General features: G+C 60.6%; 1 protein-coding gene across 1 annotated transcript; it reads right to left on the bottom strand.

Annotated features, from left to right (window-relative positions):
• Positions 1-4,890: 4,890 nt before the first annotated feature.
• ONECUT3 (one cut homeobox 3) lies at positions 4,891-23,849 on the bottom strand. The gene is made up of 2 exons (XM_068535053.1): positions 22,652-23,849; positions 4,891-5,183 (listed from the first exon to the last, which is right to left on the bottom strand). Exons 1-2 carry the CDS (start codon positions 23,847-23,849, stop codon positions 4,891-4,893), a joined length of 1,491 nt encoding a protein of 496 aa, XP_068391154.1.
• Positions 23,850-24,690: the final 841 nt, after the last annotated feature.

The raw sequence follows: 24,690 nt of genomic DNA, 5'->3' as shown, positions 1-24,690 counted from the left end.
CTGCCCAGGCTTAGTAAGTGTCACCGGCATCATGAGGCCTTCCCCCAAAGAGAGGGGCTCCACCTGCTCTTCTTTCTCTAATAAACCACGGTCTGTCTGACCCCAGGTCTCCTTGAGGTTCTCTCTTCCTATACTTCTTTTTGTGATGTCCCATGGAATAGTTCTTTTCTGGTTTTAAAAATCAAAACACTGACCTCTAGTGGCCTGATGGGGGATTTGCAGGGAAAGCTGGGTTTCTTTGGGTTTTTTTCTTTACCCTGGGGTAGATAATGTGGATAAAAGCTTTATTGCTCTCAGAAGAGAGAAAGGTGCTGAGCAGACTCTGCTTACCAGCCCTGGCTTCCTGCCTGCAGCCTGCTGGCCTGTCTCAGGGCAGTTTATATAAGGTCCAGTCCTGACACCACCCAGCCTTTTCCTCCACTGGGCTGTCCTGGTTTCTTCTCAAACAAACCACCTTACACTTTAGGCTCCAGAAGGCAGTGGTCAGTGACACCTCAGAAGCAGAGCCCAGCAAGATCCTGAGGCTCAGGTGGCCCAAAGGCCCCGTGGAGGGTGGAGCCCTGTGGGAGCGGGGGCTCAGGGAGGGCTGAGTTCAGAGCAGAGAGGGGTGGGCTGGGAGAGGCCCGCTTCCACTTTCCCTCGTCCCCTTCCTCCTTCATGGAGGGTGAGCCCCATGCCTCCCCCTCCTGCACCAGCCCCTCCCCCCCATTCAGCAAAGGCACAAGCCCAGGTGAGTGACTAGAAAATAATTTATTGGAGGGAAACAAACCAACAAATCCAGCACAGCAATGGTTCACAACGATGACGATATATTTTTTTAAACTTTTAAGCCTGTTGCCTGAGGATAGGGTGGAGGGGGCCTTCGTTCCCTCTAGCCCTGGGGGTTTGGGGGAGGACTTTGGATGACCCAAATCGTGTGTCCCCTGAAAGCAGCCCTAGTGTCCAGTTGTGATTACACACTCAGGGCCACGTGGCCTCTTGGCCCCCCTCACCCCTGGTGGAGACAATCCCCCCAAAGACCAGCCCTTGGGGGGCCTGCCAGGGATACAAGAGGAGCCCAGGGAGCTGATGGGCTGGTGTGGCTGAAACTGCTTTGGGCCAGGAATGTGAGTGGCCCCAGTTCCAGCCGGTACAGGGGCCCCAGAACACGCCCCACACCCCCCGCCCTCATTGCAAGTGGGTTGAACCTGCGCCCCCAGGCCCAGCCCTCCAAACTTGGGCCTTCTGTCCTTCAGGGTGTGAGGGACCCCCTTTGGCCACCCAAACCCACCTTACCTGGGGCCTGACCTGGAAAGTGGGCTCTCCCCTGGTGGGAGCATGGGCCCCGTGGCAGAAGAGTCACAGTCCGGGAGACTGTCCCAGAGCCCCCTTTCATGATTTTTTGGGGGGCTCCTTTGTTCTCTGGGTACCAGTGGGGGCTGGGAGGGAGGGCTCCACAGGTGTGCACCTCCTACCTCCCAGGCCAGACAGAAAGGTGAAGGCCAGGCCTGAGGGGGCTGGGGCGTCTGGGTGGAGCCCGGGCAGGTGCCTGCCTTGGGGGGTTGTCTCAGGAGGGCCCTTCAGATCTGGGGAAGTTGGGGTACGCCCCGTCCCCCACAAACCTAGGCGACAAGACTCGAATTGGCTGATTGTCTGTCTCCTCTGAACAAGACACTTGGGAATTCATGCTAACGTGAGACCGACCGGGCGGGGGGCCCGAGGTGGCAGTGACGCCCACTGGTGCCCCAGGACCAGAACCCGGAAGGACTCTGGCGCCAGGAGCTGGAGGCCCCACCGCCGGCCGCCTTCCTTCTCCACCTGAGGCCCGTCCACCCACCGCCGGCTGGACACAGATCCTTGGAAAGGGGGGATATTAACACAGAGCAGCGCCGAGGAGCACCGAACAGCACCGACTGGGGCATGAAACACAAGATGCGACACGGAATCCCCGGGGCTCCGGCCCCGCGGCCCCGCCCCACCCCCACCCTTCCACCTAGTACATTATCTTCAAGAAAAAGTACATTAGTCATGCATCAAATCAAATTCCATTGCGTCTTTTTTTTTCATTTTTCTTCCTTTTTTTTTTCTTAAATTACATTTGAACACAGAACACATAGAATAATAAATACTCTTATAAGACATGACTCCAAAAAACGAGAAACAGAACACGCCAGAGAACAGAAAGGTATCCAACGCTCTCTCTCTCCTCTCTTTCCTAAAGGACTCATTGAAATAAGAAATCTGTAAACGCCGCCGGTCCTTACTCGTGTGCTCCCAGACTCTCTCTCTCTCTCTCGCTCATGCTCCCCCGGCCCTTTGCCTCTGACCACCCAGCTTCCCCTGTCCTGACATTCAACGCGTCTCCCATGGAGCTCACCAAAAGAAATGACATACCATCGTCTGCAAAATTATAATTTAACAGTATAAAGCTTCAAGTCACATATTCCAAAAACTAGCTAAGGATTTTTTTTAATCACATAAACTATACATTAAATATCTTGAGGTATTTCAGAGAAAATTGTCAAAGGCTCGAAGGAGCTGTGCTGGAGGTGTCATTCCCTGTGTGGAGAATGGTCTTTGGTATGTGACAACCAGCTGGGTGTTGGGGCGAGCAGGGCTGGGGGGCTGGCCAAGCAGGGGGGGGCGTCAGAAGGGAGATGGTGTGTGTGCACGTGCATGCATGCGTGTGCGCATGTGTAATAAGAGGGTGTTTGAAAGGGATGCAGGAGTCAGGGACGCTTCTGTGACCGGTGTCACTGGGGCTTGAGGGATCCCATCACCAGAAAGGTCCCATGTCCATTCCTAAGTGTCCAACAGGGGACAAACCCAGGCCCTGGCCTCTGACCCTTGGGCCTTGAATGCAGGACCAGCAAGTGACTTAACCAGCAGAGAAGCCCCGTCCCCAGAAAGCAGGTGCTCTCTCAAGTGGGGCCCATGTGTTCATGGCAGGCTGAGGGAGGGGCCGTGTCCACCCAGCCCCCAGCCCCCAGCCCCCAGTGTGGTGGGACCAGTGTGTGCACAGGAGTGTGTACGTGTGTCTGGGGGGAGGGGTTGGTTGCTGAGCGGGAACGGGGACCCTTAGGATTCTGCCCCAACACCCAAAGGTTCTAGAAGCATCACTCAGATCCGGTTGCTTGAAAAGCGGGGAGAATAGCGAGTCGATAAGGACAAGAGAGCATCTCACACACGTCTTTGGTTCAAGAAAAAGGCACTCATCGACCTCACCACCCTCTCCCTCCCTCCCTCTCCCTCTCTCTCTCTGTCTCTCTCTCTCTCTCTTTCTCTCTCTCTCTCTCTGCTCTCTCTGGTGGTGGACAGGTGGCACCTGGGGGGCAGGGCCCAAAGCAGACCCTCGCCCACACCTGGTCCCCAGGCAAGGGAATCCTAGCATCCAGCACAAGTCCTTGGGGGAAATCTTTGGTATCAGGCGTGATTTTTCCAATCACAGACATGAACATTTGAGTGAGGTAGCCTTAACCTGGGGAGGAGGAGGGGCATTTCATTAGAAATGTCTCTTGCATTCTCAAAGGGGAGGGGTGTGGCCACCTCCCTGGGAGGCGGTGGTCAGGGGGTGGGAGGCGGTTTGGTGGGGAGAGGTTCCTTCTAGCCTCCAGCTCTTGAGCCCTGGGCGGGGGAGCAGGCTCTTGGGACCCAGCTACCGGCCAGTCCTGGAGGTCACCTGGAGAGGGCGAGCAGGGGAGGTTGGGGGGAGGGGGGCGTGCTCATCTTCATTTCTGACCCTTCCTTCCCCTTTGTCTTTTTTTTTTTTTTTTTTCTTTTGGCAAAAATCAGAGCAAGCAGATTCCACCTTGTTCATCATCTTCTTTCTCTCTTTGGAGAAAAAGCAGCAGCAGTACAGGTTCACCCCTGCGCCCCTGCAAGCCCAGCGCCGCACCCCCGAGCGCTGGTAGGTGGGGGGAGTTCCGCGACTCGGCGACCCCAGCGCGCAGAGGCTCAGGTGCGCCCCTGCTCTCCCGGGGCCCGTTTCTCCGTGGAATCTGGGTGTTTTCTTCTGTTTCCTGGGGTCTGTCTCTCCCCGCGCGTCATTCATCAAGGTGCCTAGCGGTAAAGTGAAGTGGCAGAGGGATGTGGGGAGGGAGGCGTCTGGAATTACCCGCTTGTTTGAGCTGCCGTCCCCTCCGGTCTGGGACAGGGTGGGGAAGGGTGCTCGCCGGTGGGTGCTGGGCGGTCGCCGCTGCAGGGCCCCCCCCCAGACGTTAAGGCAGGCAATTCTTGGCACAAGGAATCCCGGCTGCCGGGAGGGGCGGCTGGGTCTTGGCTGCGGAGGCAGTTCTGCCGGCGGACCCGGGGTGGTCTTGGTGGGGTGGGGGCAGCGTGAGGCTCCAGCTCGACGTGGGCTTTGGCGACTTTGGAGGGGCTGAGTTCTCGGGGAAGGGTCCGTGGCTGGGGTTTGGGGGGGGTACCGCTGGAGAGGAAGCCTCCCTGCCTCCTTCCGTGGGGTCGGGGGGCCGGCGAAGGAGGGGTTATTCTTTAAATTCCTTTTTTAAATACCCGGTTTATGTTTCTAGTATGTGCTTCTTGACCCGCTTTCGGGACGACACGTGAGCCCTGGTTTTCCTCGAGGCCCCCTGGGCGTCCTGCATTGAAAGGGAGCCCGGGAGCCCCTTTCTGTCACCCCCTCCCCTCTGGGGCGGGTGTGTGGAGGGCTTCCTTTGGCCTGAAGGGGATTGGGACGGAGGGAGGAGGGGGGCCCTTTTTGTGCACTTGGGCTGGGGGTGTGCTGCGTCCCTTCCCTGGGTGTGGGAACCCGGACGGCAGCCCCTCCAGGCGCCCCCTAGGGCGGGTCTCCGGGCCGGCAGGGTTGGGGCTGGGGGACGTGGGAGGGCAGCGCCCGGGCCGTGGAGGCTGGGAGGGCGCGGGAGGGGGGGGGGGGGAAGGGGGCGGGGCGCCTCAGGCCTTGGAGAAGGTGGCCGCGGCGCCGGCGGGGCCCCCGGGGGCCGCGCCGGGCTCCTCGGCCCAGCGGTTCATGCAGCGGCGCCGCGCGTTCATGAAGAAATTGCTGACGGTGTTGAGCTCCAGGCCGAGCTGCTGAGAGATGGTGACCTGCATCTCCTTCGACGGCCGCTTGTTCTCCTTAAAGATGGCGATCAGCGTGCGCCGCTGCAGGTCGGTGAACACCAGGCGCTGCTTCTTGGGCTGCAGCGCGCGCTCCTTCTGCTGTTCCTGCTCCTTCCGCTTGCAGGCTGCGGGCGAGCGGGCGGGCGAGCGGGACGCAGCGCCACCGCGCGGCCGGACGGAAGAAGACAGGCCACACGTCCCGGAGCGGAGAAACACCAGGAAACACACAGAAATAACGCGGGAAACGCGAGAGATGGAGGGAGAGACGACCCGGGGACAGGGCCAAAAGAGACAGGGAGACACAGAAAGAGGCCAGGAGGCAGCGAGTAGAGACCACCAGTAATGGAAGGAAAGGGGGGCAGACAGTCGTGGGCGGGGAGACAGAGACAGAGGAGGCAGATGTGGAGGTGGGGAGAAACAGAAGGGGACACAGTGTGAGCACACCTCCACAGGCACGGGTCGCCACCCCCTCCCATCCCCCTTCTGCATGCTGGCCCCCTCCCCAGCCTCATATCCCCAAACCCCTCCCCACCCCCCCAAGAATCCTGACCTCAAGAGCACCACTGGTGTTGGTGGCTTTCCGCCCTCCCTTCTGCAGCCCACACCTGGGGGGTGCTGGGGGAAATGACATGGAAACTCTACATGTGAGTTATTTGGCTCAGTGTAGACCTGGGTGAAAGAAGTGGTTAATTCATAGGTCCTTGGAGGTGTGTCACAAAACCCAGTAACCTCCCCCTGGAATGATGGGGCAAGAGGGTTCTCAGAAGGGGGTGACAGTCCATGCTTCCTTCCCTGGTGTCCTCTGGCGCCTGGCCAGCTCAGGGACCCTGAACCAGGCTCACATGGGCGTCCACTGCCTGATTCTGGTATCTGAGCCCCCACTCTGGCCTCCCCCCACCAGCAGACCGAGACTGAGGTTTGGCTCCCCTCAAGTCCCCAGAGGAACTTCTGGAGCTGGGAGGATCTAAGGGGGGTTGCGAGACCAGCCCTCCCTCTCCCAGGGCCACCTGGCACGGAGGACCGGGAAGGCTGCAGGAGGCTGCCCTGTGGTCGGTGAATGCTTGCAAAGGGGAAATGGCAACATCTCAGGGTGGTGGAGCTGGGCTGGAGCCTGTGGTCCTGCTCCTCCCCGCCCCAGCTCCAAAGCGGACCCCTCCCCTCAATGCCGTAGGGGCCAGTGGGTGGAAAAGATGAGCTTCACCAGCTACTTCCCCCCGGGGGCTGGTGACATCAGCACAAACTCTATCAGAGTCTCAGTTCCTCATCCACATACCAGTCAGGGGCAGTGGGCGGTGGACACCTGCCCTATCCTGCCTCCCCGCCAACCGCTTGCCCCAGCGACTCTGTCACCCCCATAGTGGCCGGTGGCACAGGCTGTACTAGCAGATCCCTGCTGCCAGGCCTAGTGGCCTGCTGGGACCACACGCCAAGCTGGCTTTTTTTGGTTCCAGGACAGTCTGAACCCGATGACATGCCAGATCAATGTGCACACACGTCAGCAAAAATAAATGAATGTCCCCTGCACTGTGGCTCGTTTCTCGGGGACGACAGGTTCCCCTGTGTGAACTGACGCACCACGTCCCTCCCTGGCCCCCTCTGACCTGGAACACACACGGGGCTTCTGATTGGCTGTTTCAGGTTTCATGATTAAAGAAGAGTGATGATCAGAGCTTACTGGACATTTCAGAAAAGCCTCTAATGAAGGAGAGCGAGGTAAAGTGAGAAAAATGGCAGGAGGATTGAGGGGTGATGCTCTCAGAAGAAACAGACAGGTCAGGCACTGTTATAAGTCAGATTCTTGGAGAGGTAAGAGAAAAATACTGTATCCATGAAACAGGACCACGAAAGGGGAAGACAATGCTCTTAGAATTTAAGTATATAATAGCTGGAATAAAGTCAAAGTAAGAATTGGAACGTAGGGAATTCCTGGTGGTCCAGTGGTTAGGACTCGGCGCTTTCACTGCCAAGGGCCCGGGTTCAATCCCTGGTCGGGGAACTAAGATCCTGCAGGCCATGTGACTGAACCAAAAAATTAAAAAAAAAAAAAAAAAAAAAAAGAATTGGAACATAAAGCAAATATCCCTGGAAATACAAGTGGACACAGAGATGGAAAATGAGGGAAAGGTGATAACAAAGTTAGAGGATGAATGTGCACGTTTGTCATCTGAGCAAGAGGCCATCCAAAACTAGAGGAAGGGAAGCCCAAATAAATTTTATATATATATTTAAAAAATCCATGGCTGGAAGACGAGAGTTCAGTTTAAAAGAGCCCATGAAATGCTCAGCTCAATGAATGAAAAATAATACACTCCCTGAGGTTCATCCTCGTGAAATGTCAGGGACCCAGGATGAAAAAGAAGATAAAAGGTCCCAGAGAGGAAAGCCACATGCCATTTGGAGACCTAAGAATCAGAGTGGCTTTGGGCTTCTTGAAAACTGGGAGCCAGTGGAACAATGCCTTCAAAATTCTGAGGGAAAACTGTATTCAGCTAGAATTGTGTGACCGGCCAAACAAAAGCATGAAGGTGGACTAAAGATATAGTCAGACATTCAAGGTCTCCAGAAGTTGACTTCTGTATACCCTTTTCTCAGAAAGCTACTAGAGGGTGTGTTCCATCAAAATGAGGAAGTAAATCAAAACAGGAAGGTGTGGGAATCAGGAAATGTGATTCAACCTAGAGGAAAAGGAAAAGAGGTCCCCCAAATGAAGAAGGGAGAGCCTGAAAGACAGCATGACAAAGGCACCAAGGGCACGGAGGACAGCCCCATTCAGATCAGAACAGAAGAACCAAGGGAAATGGAAATGTCCTAACATGCGTTGGTTTCGAATTCTGTTGGAGGATGTAGGAAGAGTTTGTGATTGGCAATCATTAACTCCTGGAAAAACAAACAGCCGTACAAGAAAGGAAAAGCAATCCTGGTACTGTATGTGGCAAAACCTAGGAGATGAACAGTGTACCGGGCAGCCTTTTGTATACAAAACAGGGGAGTGAGAACATTTGTTCATATTTTATCTGCTTAAAGAAATGCTGGAAGGAAGCACAAGGAACTGCCTTGACCTCCCATCTCCTTGGAACTTGGCCAGCCTGCGAGGCTCACGAGAGGAGGCCACCTCCCCCACTCTTTCAAGGGAAAGCTGGGTCTCAGGCAGCAAGGCCAGGGAAGAGTCAAAACCCAGCCAGGCCTTTACATTCCAAAAGAGGCCTTTCTTGCCCTCCTGTTGTGATTGTCAATTCATTCATTCACTCATGCATTCATTCATTCTCAGCAATTTTCTCATGAATTCACTATGCATTTACACTAGGGACAGAGATACAAATGCTCCTTTGTATCAATGCTCTAGCTTGCAAGAGCTTTACATGTCCAGTGCCTTATAATTCCATAGGGCAGGAATTTTCCTTCTTACTTACTCAGAGAAGGTAAGCCCCTTGCCCAAGGTTGCCCAGCAAGTCCTGGCAGGGGCAAGACAGCAGCCAGGGTTGACTGGCAGATGGGAGGGAGGTAAGATGTGGGTCGCCTCTTTGCCCCCGGCCTCCCCCTTCTCCAATCCAGAGCCTAATGGGGGCCCCAGAGGCAGAGGCTGGGGGAGGGGCCGGGCGAAGCAGAGTGGTGAAAAAACTTCGCGTTTTGTCGATCGCAGCAAAAAGAGGCTCCGCTCGCCCCCCTTCCCAGCGTTCAATCTAATTACAGCTCCTCACAGCCCGGATCGATCTGGGCTCCAGTCGGAGCTGTTTACCTCGAGCAGCTTTTGTCACCACTTCCCTCCCCCACAGACCCTGGCGGCGCCGGCCTGGAGGCCCCTGCCCCTGGCGGGGGTGTGAGTGCCAGCATGGGAGGTGCCCCAAAGCCCCCCAGCAGCGGGTCCTCACTATCGCTGCCCTGCCCCTCATCAATATCCCCCCCAGCACCCAGCATCACCTCAGCCAGCCCTAAAAACCACTGCACCCCTGGAGGCAGCCTCAGAAGGAGGAGAGGTCTGGGTATGAGCCCCTTTCATAGAAGTGAAAACCAAGGCTGCCAGAGGACCGGCCAGGGAGCAGGGCTGGGGAAGAGGAGCCGGGGGAGCAGCCTGGGATGTACTCATGGTACCAGCCAGCAGCCTCACACTGCGGTGCCACTGCTGCGGCCACCTCTTCCACGATGATCTCCAGTGGGGACCGCCACTGTGGTGTACCTGCATCCCCTCCTCCACCTGCATCACTTCTCCCTCCATCACCTCCTCCACCATCGCCTCCTCCACCTGAATCACTTCTACCACCATCACCTCCACCATCCCCTCCTCCACCTGAATCACTTCTACCACCATCACCTCCACCATCCCCTCCTCCACCTGAATCACTTCTACCACCATCACCTCCACCATCCCCTCCTCCACCTGCATCATTTCTCCCTCCATCACCTCCTCCACCATCGTCTCCTCCACCTGAATCACTTCTACCACCATCACCTCCTCCACCTGCATCATTTCTCCCTCCATCACCTCCTCCACCATCGCCTCCTCCACCTGAATCACTTCTACCACCATCACCTCCACCATCCCCTCCTCCACCTGCATCATTTCTCCCTCCATCACCTCCTCCACCATCGCCTCCTCCACCTGAATCACTTCTACCATCATCACCTCCTCCACCATCAGTGTCGCTTCTACCTCGTCATGCCCTCCATCACCTCTGCTTCTGTCACCTCCACCACCCCCACCTCCTCCACCTGCATCACTTCCACCTCCATCGCCTCTTCTGCCATCACCTCATCTCCACCATCATCGGTATCCATCTACCACCATCACTTCCATCATCTGCATCAATTCCACCACCAGCCCCTCCTCCTCCACCATTACCACCACCTGTACCACCACCACCTCTCTCCGCAGCCGAACTCCGTCATCAACACCACCTCTGCTCTCATCACCTCCTCCACTTGTACCTCCAACACCATCACCTCCATTTTATCACCTCCACCACCGTCTCCTCCAAAATCCTCACCAACACCATTAAACCCCATCCTAGACTCCACCTTGTATGTGCCCAGCACAGGGGGACTCAGCCCAGGTTCCCTCACCAGGGCCACCCAGCCTGTGGTGGGGAGACAGGGAGTGGCCTCAGACACAGGCCCTCACCACCAACCACGGTTGCCATGACAGCCAGCAGAGAAGGAGCCAGCTGGGCTGGCCTGCGGGATTGGTGTGGCGGGGTGGGCCTTCATACATGCTCTGGGACCCTGGGTGGGTCAGTTCCCTTGCAGGGCCTGCCTCAGTCTCCTCAGTTGCAAAATGGGACATTCTGCCTCCTTCAAACATTTTTCAGGGCACATCAGCTGCCCAAGCCCTCCCCATCTCACTCGGCCCCTGGCCCCCCACTGCCTCTCTGTTCCCACCTCCTCCTGCTGCCCCTCACTCAGCTCACTCCTCCGTGGCCACACTGGTCCCATCCCCCAGGCACAGTCCAACCTCAGGGCCTTTGCACTGGCTGCCACCTCTGCCTGCATCGCTCTTTTTTATTTTTAAAATATTTAATTATTTATTTGGCTGTGATGGCTCTTAGTTGTGGCACGTGGGATCTAGTTCCCTGACCAGGGATCGAACCTGGGCCCCCTGCATTGGGAGCACGGAGTCTTAGCCACTGGACCACCAGGGAAGTCCCTGCCTGCATCGCTCTTCCCACGTTTCTTCATTGTTCCCTTGCCTCCTTCCATTCTTCGCTCAAATCTCTTCTCTGTGAGGCCCACCCTGATGCCCCCCAATTTAATACTGCAACTTTCTCCCTCCTCTGCTTTTTTCTTTCTTTTTTCCACACCATTCTCCCACTCTATCCAGGGGTGCCACAGAGTGAGGGTTTTGGACCCAACTTTCTCTCCTGTCCACCCTCCATGACCCCAGGGACTGAGAATCTGATACTTGGAGCTGCTGATTCCGAGATGCTCTGATCTTAAAGATGGTGGGGAAGATGATGGAGATAGAAATGATTCAGGTGGAGGAGGGGATGGTGGAGGAGGAGATGGAGGGAGAAGTGATGCAGGTGGAGGAGGGGATGCAGGTACACCCCAGTGGTAGGTACACCCCATCCTGTTTCCCTCATTGCTATCAGTCTTTTTGGAGTCCAGGGATGAGGAGGGTCTGGGGCTGGCTCCTGGGGGTCCCAGAGGCCCTGGAGGAGATCAAATGCGTTAGAGAAGAGACCTTCTTCCCAAATCAGCCGCCTCACGGGGAGCCCAGCAGGCGCTAACGGCCGGCTTTTCGGCTGGTCTGGCCCGCGGTTCCCGCAGTGACTGGCAGGGGGTTCGTCCCCGCCCCAGCGCTGGCCGGGACTCCAGGTAGGAGGGTGGGCCCTGTTGGTCTGCGTTTCAGGTGGCGGCAACGGGAGGTGAGTTGGGGGGACCCTCGAGTTCCCTTTCATTTCAGACCCTCGGAGACTTGCTCCCATGGCACCTCTGTCCCTCCTGCCTTTCTAGAAAGTTGCTCGCCTCCAGGGGGCCCAAGAGGGCAGTCAGACCCGCCCCCCACCGTGGATTACTGCGTGGTGACGGTCTCTGAGCCTCAGGTTCCTCGAATGGAAAATTGTCTTAATCATGATCTCTGCCTTGCCAGGCTCTGAGAAGGGGTTTAGCCAGAAAAGTCTTGAATACAATGGTGGGGCTGAGATGAGGCTCCCAGCTCCCATATGGGGGCCCCGGGGAGGAGCTAGGCTCTGGGCCCCACTTGCAGGGCAGCCGTGAAGTTTCTCCCCATCTCGGGGCAGGCCTCAAGCCTCAGCACCTTCCCTAGAATCTTCCTGGAGGGGGGAGGGATGGAGAAAATGAGGTCTGGAGTAGGGAGTTGGGCTGCCTCAGCCAGAGAACTCCTAGACATCCCTCAAGGCCCAGCCCCAGTTGCCCTTGCCCCAGGAAACTCTTCCCCTCACCCTCAGCAGAGCCCCAGTTCTCTCCCCTAGGAGCCTTCTGGTGCCCAGCACAGAGTGTATCCACAGGAGGCTGCTGGCTGGCTGTGTTGTCCAATGCCTGACACCCCTGTGTGGGTGGTAGGGGACTCAGCCCAGACTGGAAGACCCTGCGCAGGGAGACCCGTCTGGCCACTGCCCTGGAGGGCCCGGTAAAGCAGGGGGACCCCAGGGAGGGCCCTCAGCAGGGAGCAGCCTGTCCGCAGTCAGCCAGGGAGAAGCTGGGGCTGTGCAGCAGGCGGGGGACGGGGGGTGCCCCTGGATTCAGTCTCCCCTCAGGGGATGGAGAGGATCAGGCCCGCACTGGAGGGAACTGGGGTTGCACCTGTTCACCCCCATCACCACCTGACAAACACCCATCTCCTTCCCCCACCTTCTCCCCCCTCCTCCCCCAACTTCCCCTCCCTTTCTCTCCCCCTCCTCCCTTCCTTCCCCTCCTCCCCCCGTCTCCCCCTCCCCTCTGGCACCCTGCGCCTTCCTCCTCTCCTCCTCCAGAGGCCCACTGTGGTCTGGGTGGGTGACGTGGGGGGGGGATGGGTGCCCCTGCTGTGCCTGTCCTGGGCCATCCCTGGCCCCAGCCGGCTGACCACGTGGGAGTCTGTCTGTCCCCCATCAGTTGGGTGTGCCCGCCTGGCCGGGTGGAAGGCGGTGTGTGCGGTGCGGCTTTGCTGTACTGGGAGGGGTAGCCACGCACAGCAGACCACACGTGTGTGAGGAACGGGGAGAACTGGGAGGGTAGCCAGAGGCTTCGGTGCGACAGGCAGACAGGTGGGCAGCGGGCGGGGACCTGGAGGGGCGGTGGGGACAGAGACTCAGAGGATGTGGCCGGTCAGTGGGCAGCGGGGGAAGACCCGGGGGCCAGCAGGCCTCAGCATGACGTGGGTTGGGGACACAGTGTGGATGTCAGACAGAGGAGGCAGTGTGAAGAATCAAGGGCGGAACGTGACTTGCTGGGTGTGACAGCCAGTGTGCGTGGTGCTGAACCCACTGGGTCTGAGTCTACAGGATGTAGGATGGGCCATCGAGACCCCCGGGGTGGCTCCCGTCTGTCTTCTGGCCTTGGGCCTGCTAGCTGCCCCACTGCCCTGCCCTTCCCCGTCAGTGGGGACGCTGGGCCTGGGTTCCAGGGGCCGAGTGGCCCTGAGCACACAGTCTGTGGACACTGGTTTCCTGGCTTACAAAGCGGGCCCAGCGACCCCTGGTCCTGATGTCCCCGTCTGTCCGTGGGGTTGAGGGTCCCAACTGCGCAGTGGTCGGTCGCGAGGGTTAGCAAAGCTGGCTCCAAATGCGGGCCAGGGCGGACCCCGCAGCTGCTCACTCCTTCCCCCCTCCCCCCTTCTCTCACACACTTATCAAGCACCTCCTGTGTGCACTGTGTGCAAGCTCCCACGGAGCCTCGATGTGGTGTGAAAACACGTCACCCGAATAATCGCACAGATACAGGGAAACCGATGACTGACTGTTCCCAGACGGGGCTGCCAGCTGCCCCCGCTGTGCGGCTCGGGATGGAGGTGGGCAGGGTTGGGCTATCTGGGGGGGAAGACATGAGCCCGGCTAGGGGGGAACAGATCTGGGTGTGGAAGGTGGAACTGGAGGCCGAGCTGGCATCGGGGACATTTGGGGCAGTCGGGGAGAGGGGCTAGTGAAGTCCAGGGAGGAGAAGACGCAGAAGCCAGGTGGCATCAGGAGGGTGACTCCCCCGCCGTGAAAGCCTGGGTCTGACAGGGGAGGACAGCAGCCGGAAGGCGGCCCCAGAAGTCAGCGATGCAGGCACCTGAGCAATTGTGCTCATCCCTCTGTGTCACCCTCTGTGCAGTGTCAAAGCCACCACGGAGCCACTCTTGCCTGCCCCCAGGGCCCCGGCCCTGTGTGCCTGTACCAACCCCTTCCCAGTATCCGTCCACCTGGGCACGGGGTGGTGGTGCGGGAGTGGGAGCCAGAGCCACTGTCCGGTTCCCTCCCCTCCGGCCACCTCCTGCGCTCAGCTCAGCTTCTCGGAGCAGACAATTCAATACGGAGCCGGGTCCCCGGCTGGGATGATGACCGGTTTCCTTGGTGACACGTCCCACCATGGCCACCAGCTGCCCAGCCCCAGATGTGGGCCACATTGATGCCACCACCCTAGCGGCTTGTCCCCACTGGGCTGAGCTGCCCTGAGCATCCCCCGCTGGCTTCCCCTGGCCAGGGACAGTGAATGACTTGCCCAAGGTCACACAGTGAGTCACTCGGAGGGGAGCCTGGAGCATGTACATGCCTCGGACCCCGCTTTATCCACACCCTGCACCCCTCAGGGCACCGGGAAGAGGTTCCCATGGGTGGGGGGAGGGGAGTCATCTCCAGGGAGATGGTGCTGAGCCAGGCCCCTGCCCTCAGATGCGGACCCCCTGGAAGTCTCAGCAGCCCCTCCTCTGTCTCCGAAGCCTCTCCACTCTCTGCCCCTCCACCCCTCCCCTGCCCGCCAGGTCCACACCTCCCCCTCCCCCAGCCTCTGAACGCACCTTGGCTGTCACCCAGCCTCCCTCCCCACCCCCCTGCTTCCCCTGATGGGATTTTAATGGCCCCATTTTCAAATTAGTTCTGAGCCTTTCAAAGACTTATCAGGGAAATGAGCGTTTCCACTGGGCTCTGGGCTGCCCCTCCCGGGGGGCTCCATCTGGTGGTTGCAACGCCTGGGGATGGGGGGACGGGGGTGTCCAGGGGCAGCTCTCACGCCTTGAGACCCGCCCCCCCATTCAGGCACTCGGGGGCAAACCTCATCAGCGGGTGCACACAGAGCTTTTATTTTTAAAAAAAATGTTAAGAGTCACAGCGGCCGACAGTTGGAAATGGATTTGAAAAAGATGACAGGAAAGGAACCTTCTGTGATAAGAAAAAGCATAGAGAAGCCAAAGCAGAAGAGGCCGGCGGGGGGTGGGGGGTGGGGGGGGAGTGGGGGAGGAGGACCCAGCATTTCAGTGATTGGGAACCTAAGCCACAGATAAACTCACAGGCAAAATTGTCGTGCTGCACGTGCTCACTGCGGCCCTGGGGGCGACGACAAACCACCTGGAACGTCCTAAATGTCCATTGGGCAGGGACGTGGTTGAAGACAGAAGGAAATGGCCAAAGAGAATACTATGCAGCAGGCAAAAATGCCTTCGAGGCTCTCTCTTTCCTGATGTGGATGTGCCGGGTGTCGGTGAAGCAAAAGCACAGCAGAACCGGTGTTTTTTAAAAAGAGGAAAAGGAAAAGGAAAAGGAAAAGTACGTGCATTATGGCTGCCGGATTAAGTGTAACCTCTCTTTAGAAGGAGCAATACAAACTGTGGTTAACAGAAAGGGGACTTGCTCCACTTAAATTTGGAACTTGGCGAATGTGTCCGCTGTTTGAAAAAAATAATACAGCATTTTTTAAAGAACAGGGTGGGTAGACAGGAGGGAGGTGGAGGAAGCGAGCAGGGACTCTGCCGTTGCTCCAACGCGCGCAGGAGGCTTTTCTTTACATGCTTCGTTCTCAGCCGGGCTGGGGATTTTAGTCTCCATTTGGGGAAACGGAGGCGCACAGGAGAAGCTCCTTGTCCACAGTCCCGGGCCTGACCGCCGCCGCGCGCATCCCTCCCCAAGCGCCCGGGCCCCCGCGCTGTGCTGTCTGCGTTTCAGAAGCAGTGACCCGACGTTCCGAGCGCACAGCCAAGCGCGCCAAGTCCGTCGCCGCCCTGGGTTGGGCCGGAAGGAGGCGAACCCAGAGGCGGCTCCCCACGGGTGGGATGTGACTTCCCCCGGGGTGGGATGCGGGCGCTCGTTGAGGGCGCGCCGGTGACCCTGAGGCTCGGAGGACGCGGGTGTGCAGGGCAAGGGGCCGGGTCCTTACACTGGGCTGCGTGCGCCCGTGTCCCTCCAGGCTGTGGAGGACGGATGCACGCTAGATTCTTTCGGGTTTGCGAGATCCCACGTCCGCTGAGGACAGACATGCGGAACGCGGCGGCCCCGGCTGCACTCCGCGGCTTTGCCGGCACTGCGGGGCGGCGTTGGCCTGGTGGTGGAATCTGAGGCACCGACATCTTCCCTAGTGGGCGCGGATGCGCTATGGTGCGTAGAAAAGCATGAAACCCGCTGTGCCTGCACCAGGTCCCCCATCACCTACCTCCATCACCGCGGGCGGACGCGACCCTCTCCCAACACCCCAGCTCTAGGGAGTGGGGTCCGGACAGCAGCTGCCCAGAAGCGGATGGGTAGGAGAGGTGGCCCAGCGGCTCAGCTGGGGGCCCCTGAAAAATTCCCAGGCGCCAGCGCAGGTGTCGGGGGAGGGAAGTGGGTTCTTCCCTGCGCCCCCAGCGCCGGGATGTGCCAGACCCCGACCGGAGGGCGGTGGGGGTCCTGGGCCGGAGTCTGCGCGCACTTGCCCTAGTGTGGATGTGGGCGTCTACACTTGTGTCCCGTGAGGATCTACACTTACATCCCCGTTCCTTCGCATCTCCGCATTCCCCGCGTGCGTCTACACTGTGTCGCTGGCACGTCTACACTTCCGTCCCCTCTCTCCAGAAGCCCGCGCCGGTCATGGGCGCCTTTCCTTGTCCGTTTCCATCTGCTGACAATCTGTGGCTTTGTGCATGTGACTCTTTAGGTCTAAACCCCCGGCCTACCCCACATCTGTCCATAGGGCAAGACATCAGCAGCAGGAGAGTCCCGTTTCCTAGCCCCACGTGTCCACACCTACTCAGCAGAGGGGAAACTGAGGCCGCAGGTGTCCCTGGACTGCCCAAGGTCAGGTGGGTCTCCCAGGCTGCCCCTGGCTCCCGGCCAGCCTCTTCCCTCCCCCACGAGCACAGCCTTCCTTATTGATCAAGGGCCATATTTAATTAAACACTTGATTCAAACCAGCCTGAGCTTCCCTGGTTAAGCTGAGCTCGCTGCTGCTACGTACAAAGACTCCAGCCGCAGGGGTCCAGCCTCCATCCTTACAGCAGCTCTGGCTTCCCACCTCCCAGCCTTTGTCCTTGGTGGTTCCACCTGCATTGACGCAGGACAGAAAGTTAGGGCCGTGGCAGGAAGTTTCCTCTACTTCTGGGCTCTTGGGAGCCACGAGGCACGGTACTAAGCAGAAGAATGATGAGCTCTGACTTACTGTAAGAAGCCCCCTCCAGCTTTGGAGAGAGGACATCAGGGGAGGGAGTGGAGCCTGGAGACCAGCAAGGAGGAGGCAGCGGCCAGAGGTGGGTTGCTCAGACTAGAGTGGTGATGGTTGATAGGGAGGGAGTTTAGGGAGAATGGCTGGGTCTTGGTTAGTCGTAGGATTTTCAGCTAAGGACTTCAGAATAAAGGAGCCAAAGCCCAGCTCCAGCCCCTCACCCGGCAGATTCCTCTGTGTGCTTCTCTGTGACGTGGGAACGACCATCCTTGTCTCTCAGGCAGGAAGGGACTATCGGGACTTGGGTCCAAGGAGGGCTGGACCTCCAGTTCAGGGCCCAGGTTCCCCCTGAGGGCTGGCAGCCAAGAGGGGGCAGTTCACCAGGAAAAGCAGAAGCGGGTGGTTCTGAGTTCGGCAGGAGGACGCTGGGACCCGGCCCCCATCCCCAGGGTCTCTGGTGGTCCCTGGGGGGACTCATATGGGTCCGTGATCCTGTCCAACTCTGAGTCGGAAGGAAAAGTGCAGGCCTGTCCTCCCGGCCCAAGGGTCACCCAAGCGGTTTGTAAACTGGATCTTGACATGACCTTGAGAGCCTCCCTCCTGTCCCTGGCCTCAGTCCACTGAGCTCCCCTCCCAGCCTTTGTCTCTGCTGGGCCACCTGCCCGGAATGTCCCCCCATCTCTGAGGGAGGTGGGAGCCTGAGCATCTCAAGCCCCATTTACTAAAGGCTCTGAGTCACCCTGAGTGTGCAGCTTTGGCAAGCACCTTTCTTTCAGCCTTGGCTTGCTGGTCTGTAAAATGGGCTCAATATCCAAACTGGCTTAAAAGGTCCCTCATTTCTGGTGAGTGAACCGAGGGGGAGGGGGAGGGCTTCCGGGCATCCCAGCCCGCCCCCTCCCCATCTGACAACCTACCCCTCTCCTCTCCTTCCCCCTCTGAATGGAAGTGGAAGCCAGAATCAGTGAACCTGGGCAGGGTACTGGTGCCGCCCCACTTGGGTCTTGTGGTCTAGAAGGAGGGACTGGTTTGGGGGACCCAAGGCATCATGCACAGCCCCTCATGGCCCTGGCACACACAGCCCCAGACAGTATCCCCCCACTCCCTGCTTCCCTGAGGAGGCCTGCAGTGTCCCCTCCAGGTCCCAGACCCCTTCTGGCTCCCCTGCCCACTCTCTGTGGGTCCCACAAAGCACAGGCTGCCAGGTCCTCCCTAAAGACAAGGAGATGTGGGTGTGAGTGGGTGATTAAGCAATGTGGCCTCAGGGTACAGGGTCTGTGAATACATCCTGAGGGGCTCTGGGGGGGGCAGGGTTGATAAGAAAAACCTCAACAAACACCTAGGAGGTGGTATCTGATTCTGTCCATTTCTCAGATGAGGAAACTGAGACTCAGACCCTCACCCAAGATCAGTCAGTGACAGAGACCAGGTGAGGCCAGGTCTCCAAATTCTCTGCTGGGGTGGCTTTTTGGAGGGGTCTGTAAGAGGTGTGGACCCTTGTGGGTGGATCAAGGTCAGGTTTTACTGAAGGTACATTGGTCTTTGTGGGGGTGGGGGGATGGGGGGAGGGGAGAGGGGGTCGAGAGTGCTTGCGGGGGGATGGATAGTGTCCCCCCAAGTGGGACTCCGGAATTGGACCTTGTGGGTTGAGTCTCTTCAGCCTCAGGACCACCCCCCCCATTCAACACCTATCCGGGGAGGGTGGCTGCAGAATGGGGGAAGGGGTGGGGGAAAAGCCTGTCCTAGCCTGGCGGGGGGCAGCTGGTGTGCCTTTCCCCTTTCCATCACCATCCCTTCCAGACTCCAGGCCCCTGGCCACCGCACTGCAAAGCCACCGCCAACCCTGACATCTGCCCTCACCGTGCCCACCCCGTCACCTCCGGAAATGGCTCCCTCTCTGCCTCAGTTTCCCCCACAGCTGGTCTCCCACAACCTTCAGGGATTCTGGGTCTGGGGCTCATCAGCAGGCGAGAAGGAGGAGGAGGAGAGGGCCCTTCTTTCAATCGCCACCATCTGATATTTTATATATATTTTCTGATCAGTTACAAAAAAAAAAAAAATACTTTTCCTCCGGAGTTGCAATTTAAACAATATTTGAAGACGGCCGAAGTTATCGACCCGGCGACGGTGATGAATTAGAGACGGTAATTCGAATTCATCGACCGCCCCGCCCCCGCGGAGTCCGCCAGCCCCTCCCCCAGCCCCTCTCCCGTAATTACTGTTTGAGACAGAGTCGGGGAGGGCTTCGAAGAGGTGGCGGCTCCGAAGCTGTGGGACTGAGGATCCTGGGGTGGAGTAGGGCTAGACCCCCCCCCCAAGGGCAGTGGGGTTGGGGGGCTGCAGGATGGGCCATCCCCAGAATCTCAGAATGTCAGACTCAGAGCCTGGCTCCCCCAATGCACACACATTGTACAGGTGGGCAAACTAAGTCACAAAGAACAGGCAGGCCTGGGGGCAACAGAGTGGGGGACCCTCAGGTCTACCTGGCCAGATCTCTTGGCTGCTTCAGAGAAACAAAGAAACTGCTCTTCCCTCCTCAGCCCCAGAGCCGGGAAGGAGAGAGGCGGGGGAGCTGGGAGGTGACAGGATCCAGACTAGTGGAACCCAGCAGACGGGCAGCCGCTGGGACCTCTCAACTCCCCTTTCCAGTCTCTCCTTTTCTGTCTCTTTGTCTCTCTCTTTGACTTTCTCTCTTCTTTTTTTTTGCCACTCTCTGTCCTTCTTTACATATCTCTCTTTCTCTCTGTCTCTGCGTGTGTCTTTCTCCCTCCTGGTCCAGCGCAAGGACGGGACTACCGGACGGGACGTCCGGAGCAGCTCGGCCAAGAGGCGAGGCCGGAGGAGGGCCAGCGCGAGGGGGTGGGACTGGGGCGCGGAGCTGCAGGGTCCCGGGAAGGTGGGCGGCTTTCGCTGGGCCCGGGATGGGGCGGAGGGAGGAGGAGGGAGGGCGGCGGTGAGTGCTCCCTGCCGGGGTTGGACTGTGCAGGTCTGGGCGCCGGGAGGTGCTTTGTGCTGTCGCTTGCGGGTCGGCGCGTAGGGGAGGGATGCGCCCCACCTCCCACGCCAACCGCTGCGATTTGCCGCCACTTAACCGCTTTTCATTTGCGCAGCGACCGGAACTAAAGGCCTCTCGGCCGGTCGGTGCCTAATTACCCCGGCCCGGCCACCTCTGACATCCTAAGGCCAGCCCCGCGCTGTGGACAGGGTCCTGGATGCGCTAGAGGTGTGGCGGGGGCCCAGGGTCGGGTGCGCGGACCAGGTGGACGGGGGGTGGGGTGGGTGGGTCACGCGTGGGCAGCGGCCTGGAGGAGTCGGGGACAGGCCGGGTGTCGCGGTTCAATGTCCCCTGGGCCTGAGCATGTGCCAGGTCCTGCGCTCATCCTCTCCATTTCCCCCACGTACCCCTGAGACGGCCACTATTCTGACTCCCACTTCAAAAGGGGAAACCGAGGCTTAGAGAGGTGAGGCGTCTGGAAGTCGGGGAGGCCCAGCTGGGATGCAAACGCAGCCTCAGTTTCCCCTGCCCTCCCCGTACTTACACTGACTCTGGGAGTTGGTGCCCTGATGGCTGGCGCTGATCCCTCACAGCAGGCACCCGCCACAGGGACTTCTCACCTGAGGCTTGTCATTCTAAGACGCCCTGGCCAATCTGTTGGGTGGCCCCGAAGTGTGCCACTCAAATATCACAAAGAGGTCCAGTTAGTTACATGACAGTGACGGTGGACAAAAATGGAAAGTGGTGTGTCCTTTGGGTACACGCGTGTCAGACACAATGTCCCCAAAATACATGTGCCGGGGAGGAGGCTGAAGGTGGCCAGTGTGCAATAAGTCAAACCTCATAAGTGACCCCATTCGTTGAGGGCTGCTTAGTACCTGCAGCGTCGGAGCCATGCCTTTGGCCTGCTCCCTAATCACCTACATCACACACGGCAGGCTGTGGCTGTGTGTTGGTGTGACTGAGTGTCCCCTGTGAGCACACCTGTGTCATTGCATGTGTCATGAGCAGGACAGAGTGGGTACTGCCCTTACACAAGACCGTCCAGGTTCCTGATGCCATTTCTAACATTTCACGGCCACCTTCCCACGCACTTGGTTACCTGCCGCATAAAAGAAGGATTTAGTCCCCCATGTGGAGAATCTAGGAAGCCTATCCGAGGCTCAGGCAGTCACCTTGCTCTGCAGAAGGGGCAACTGAGGCCCGCGTGTGGGTGCAGGTCCCCCAGGTTGTCCAGGACGCCTGGGGGGAGGGGAGCAACGAACACCGACCCCTCTCCATCCCCCAACGGCACCCCCTCTTCCCCAGCCCCCCTGCCCGGCCCCTCACAGCCAAGTCCCTCCCTGCCTCCCCGCTTACGGGGTGCCTGCTTCGAGCCCCAGCCCACTCCATCCAGCCCCACTCGCCCCTGTGCGCAGAGAATCGATCGATCAGGCGCCCGGGGCCGCTATTGTCCCCACTGCTGGGGCGGCTGCGGCGGCTGCAGCCCCTCCCCAGAGTGGCCGGGAAAAGACCCCCCCCACACAAGCCAGGCCACCGTGGTGAGAGTGGGGGCTCTCCTGCACCCCACCACGCACACCCAGGAGAAGGGGTCCTGGCCGCCGGCTCTCTGGGGGCAGATGTGGACCCAGCTGTTGTCAGCTGGGAGGGAGGAGGGAGCGAGGGGGGGGATAAGCATCATTGTGAGTGAGACACGGAGACAGAGGCAGAGAGAGGTAGAGAGGGAGCGGGACAGAGAGAAGGAGAAAGAATGAGACCAGGAGGAAAAGGGAGATCGAGCAAAAAAATAGACCCCAGTTCGCCGGACAGAAAGAGAAGTAGAAACGAGAGAAACACAAAACGGAAAAGAGAGGCCGGTGGGGTGCGCGCACCCTAACCAGGAGCAAACGCGTGGGGCGGGCGGCCGGCTGGGGTGTAAAGGCCTCCGGGCCGCGCGGGCCGAGGGTCCCCCGGGCTGCCCCTCCCCCGCCCGTTCTCGGGTGACCTTTGCCAGCGGCCGGAGAGGGGGAGGGGGCTATCGATCGCGGAGGCCCAGCTACAAAGAAGCGCGCGCTGGGGCCGGGGGCTGAGCGCGGGCCCGGCCCTGGCTGCTAAGGTTCTGGCACCCGGTGCACGGTCCCGGCGCTCTGCCCCGGGGCTGGAGGCGCAGCGAGGGGCCGTTTGGGAGGAGGGGAGTGGCACCCCGAGCTGAAAGCGGCGGCACCCACCCCCTAAAACACACACACACACATCACACACACAATGAGCGACCCTGCTGGCAGCTTGGGGATCCTCCAGCAGTCTAAAAAGGGTCCAGGGACCCCCCCTCCCAGTTCCCGGAGGGGCTGGGCGGGAGTCTACGGGAGGGACGGCGGCACAATCCTTTTCCCCCTTTTGCTGACGGAACTGACGGGCAGGGGCGCAGATCACGCTCTAGCCTCCTGCAAGGGGGTCCAGAGAGGGCGCCGGGGCGCAAGGCCGCCGACTGGGGAGGGAGCCGGGGCTCTCCGCTGCCGCACTCCTTGGTGCTGGGGAGCCCCGAGCCGGACCCCTAGGGTCGGGCGGTACGCGCCGCGCTCCTACCTGCGAGGCGCAGCGCCGACATGCGCTGGAACTCGGGCTCTTGCAGCCACTTCCACATCCTGCGGAAGGTCTCGCGGCCCGACTTGAGCTTGCTCCAGGGCTTGGGGTTGCGCAGCAGGTCGGAGAGCGTGCCCTGCGAGCGGCACAGGATGCGCTGCGCGAAGATGGCCTGAGGGATGCTGTAGCGCTTCAGCTCCGCCGTGATGCGCTGCGCCACCTCCTTGGTGTTGATCTCCTCGGCCGCCGCGCCCGCCCCGGGGCCGCCGCCTCCCGCGGCCGGGCCGCCGCCGCCGGAGTGAGGCCCGTGCGCTCCGGCCGCCGCCAGCCCGCCCAGCGGCGCCAGCAGCCCGCCGGTGCTCCCGGCGCCCGAGCTGCTGCCGCCGCCGCCGCCGCCTCCGGGCAGCCCGCGGGCCAGCGCGTCCTCCGCGCGACCCAGCAGCGCGGCGTGAGGCTCGAAGGCGGCGGGCGGCAGCAGCTTGTCCCCCGCCAGGTGGCCCGGCGCGCCATAGGCGGCCAGCGGCGGCGGCGGCGGCGGTGGCGGGGGCTGAGGGGCGCCGTGCAGCGCGGGCGGCAGTGCGTTGGGCAGCGGCGACAGCGGCGACCCCATGGCGGGCAGCTCCTTGCCGTAGGGCCCGTAGAGGTGGCCCACGGAGGCGAGCGCCGCGCGTTCGTCGCGCATGAGGGTGAAACTGCCGCTCACGCTGGCCGCGAGGCGCTGCGGCGGGGGCGGCGGGGGCGGCGCGGCCGCCGGGTGCGGGTGCGAGTGGGGGTGGCCGCCGTGCGCCCCGGCTACGGCCGCGGCCGCCGCGTGCTGGTGGAACTTGTCAGCCACGGCCGCGAGCGGGGGCAGGTGCTGCAGGGGCGTGAGCGTCGTGTAGGTGCCGCCCAGGCCGGGGGCCTCGCAGGCCATGCCCATGGCCGGGTGCAGCGGGCCCGCCAGCTCCCCGCGGAAGTCGGCGCCGCCGCCCGCGCCGCTCGAGCCGCCCGCGCCCCCGGCGCCCCCGGCGCCCCCGGCGCCACCGCCGCCGCCGCCGTCCAGCAGGCTCGCCATGCCGGCCACCAGGCCGGGGCGCCCGGGCGCCACCAGGCCGCGGTGCGGCGCCGCCGCCGAGCGCGCGTGGCTCGGGCTCAGCAGCTCGCCCGCCTGCGCATGGGCCACGCCGTGCAGGCCCCCCAGGCTCTCCAGGCTCAGCTCCATGCTCGGCCGCCTCGCGCGGGCCCCTCGCCGGCTCGGCCGCCCGCCCGCCGCGCGCGCTCCTTGGCGCCGGCCCGGCGCGCTCAAGGCCGACGCATGGCCCCCGCCCGCTCCCCGGTGGCTGCGCGCGAGGCTGCCCGGCTGAGCGGCGCACGGCCCGGCCCGGCTGCGAGCGCGGCCACCAGGATGTGGCGGGGGAGCGGCCGCTGGCTCCCGGGCCCGGGTCTGACGTCAGTGCCCCCGCCCACCGGCTCCCCTCGCCGCCGCCTCCCGCCGCCTCGCTCTCCGCCCGCCCCGGCCCCTTTCAGTGCCAGGCAGGCCGGAGTGGGCCAGACTCCAGGCTTCTGGGGTCCCCTGCCTCTGTCTCCGCCGTGCCCCCTGGGAACTGGTCGTACCCGGGGACAATGGGCGGGGGTCGAGGACAGACTCTGCCGAGGTGGGACTGGGGACCTCGTCTCTGGGTCTCTGATTCCCTGTCTCTCCCGAGGGTCGTGAAGGTTACTTTCCTACCTGGCACCCATGAGCCCATCTTTAGGGAGTGCGCAGGAGTGTGGCTGAGTGGGGGTCTGTGATCCTGCTCCCCCCAACCCACACAGACCCCCCCAGGAGGTGGACCCTCTGCCCGCTCACTTCCCTCTATCTCAGCACAGGTAGGGAGTCACAGCCCCCCACAAAGGTCTCTCTGGAGCGAGTGTGCTGAAAGGGGGTCCTCAGGCTGGGTCATGGCCTGTGCCTCCCAAGTGTCTGGATCTGCCCCCATGTGTGGGCACCTGGGCCTCAGTTTCCCCAGCTGTACAATGGAGCGCCTGGACTCAGGGGTGCCCAAGGCACCTCCCACTTCCAG

Source organism: Eschrichtius robustus, chromosome 2 (assembly GCF_028021215.1).
Source record: "Eschrichtius robustus isolate mEscRob2 chromosome 2, mEscRob2.pri, whole genome shotgun sequence".
Lineage (NCBI taxonomy): Eukaryota > Metazoa > Chordata > Mammalia > Artiodactyla > Eschrichtiidae > Eschrichtius > Eschrichtius robustus.
This window is presented reverse-complemented; position numbering and strand designations above follow the sequence as displayed.

What these genes read in the sequence shown, in the direction of transcription:
- ONECUT3 (XM_068535053.1), bottom strand. Translation starts at nt 23,849, where the DNA reads ATGGAGCTGAGCCTGGAGAGCCTGGGGGGCCTGCACGGCGTGGCCCAT. An exon ending in GTCGGCGCTGCGCCTCGCAG is followed by an intron (nt 5,184 to 22,651) that starts GTAGGAGCGCGG and finishes GCTCGCCCGCAG; the next exon opens with CCTGCAAGCGGAAGGAGCAG.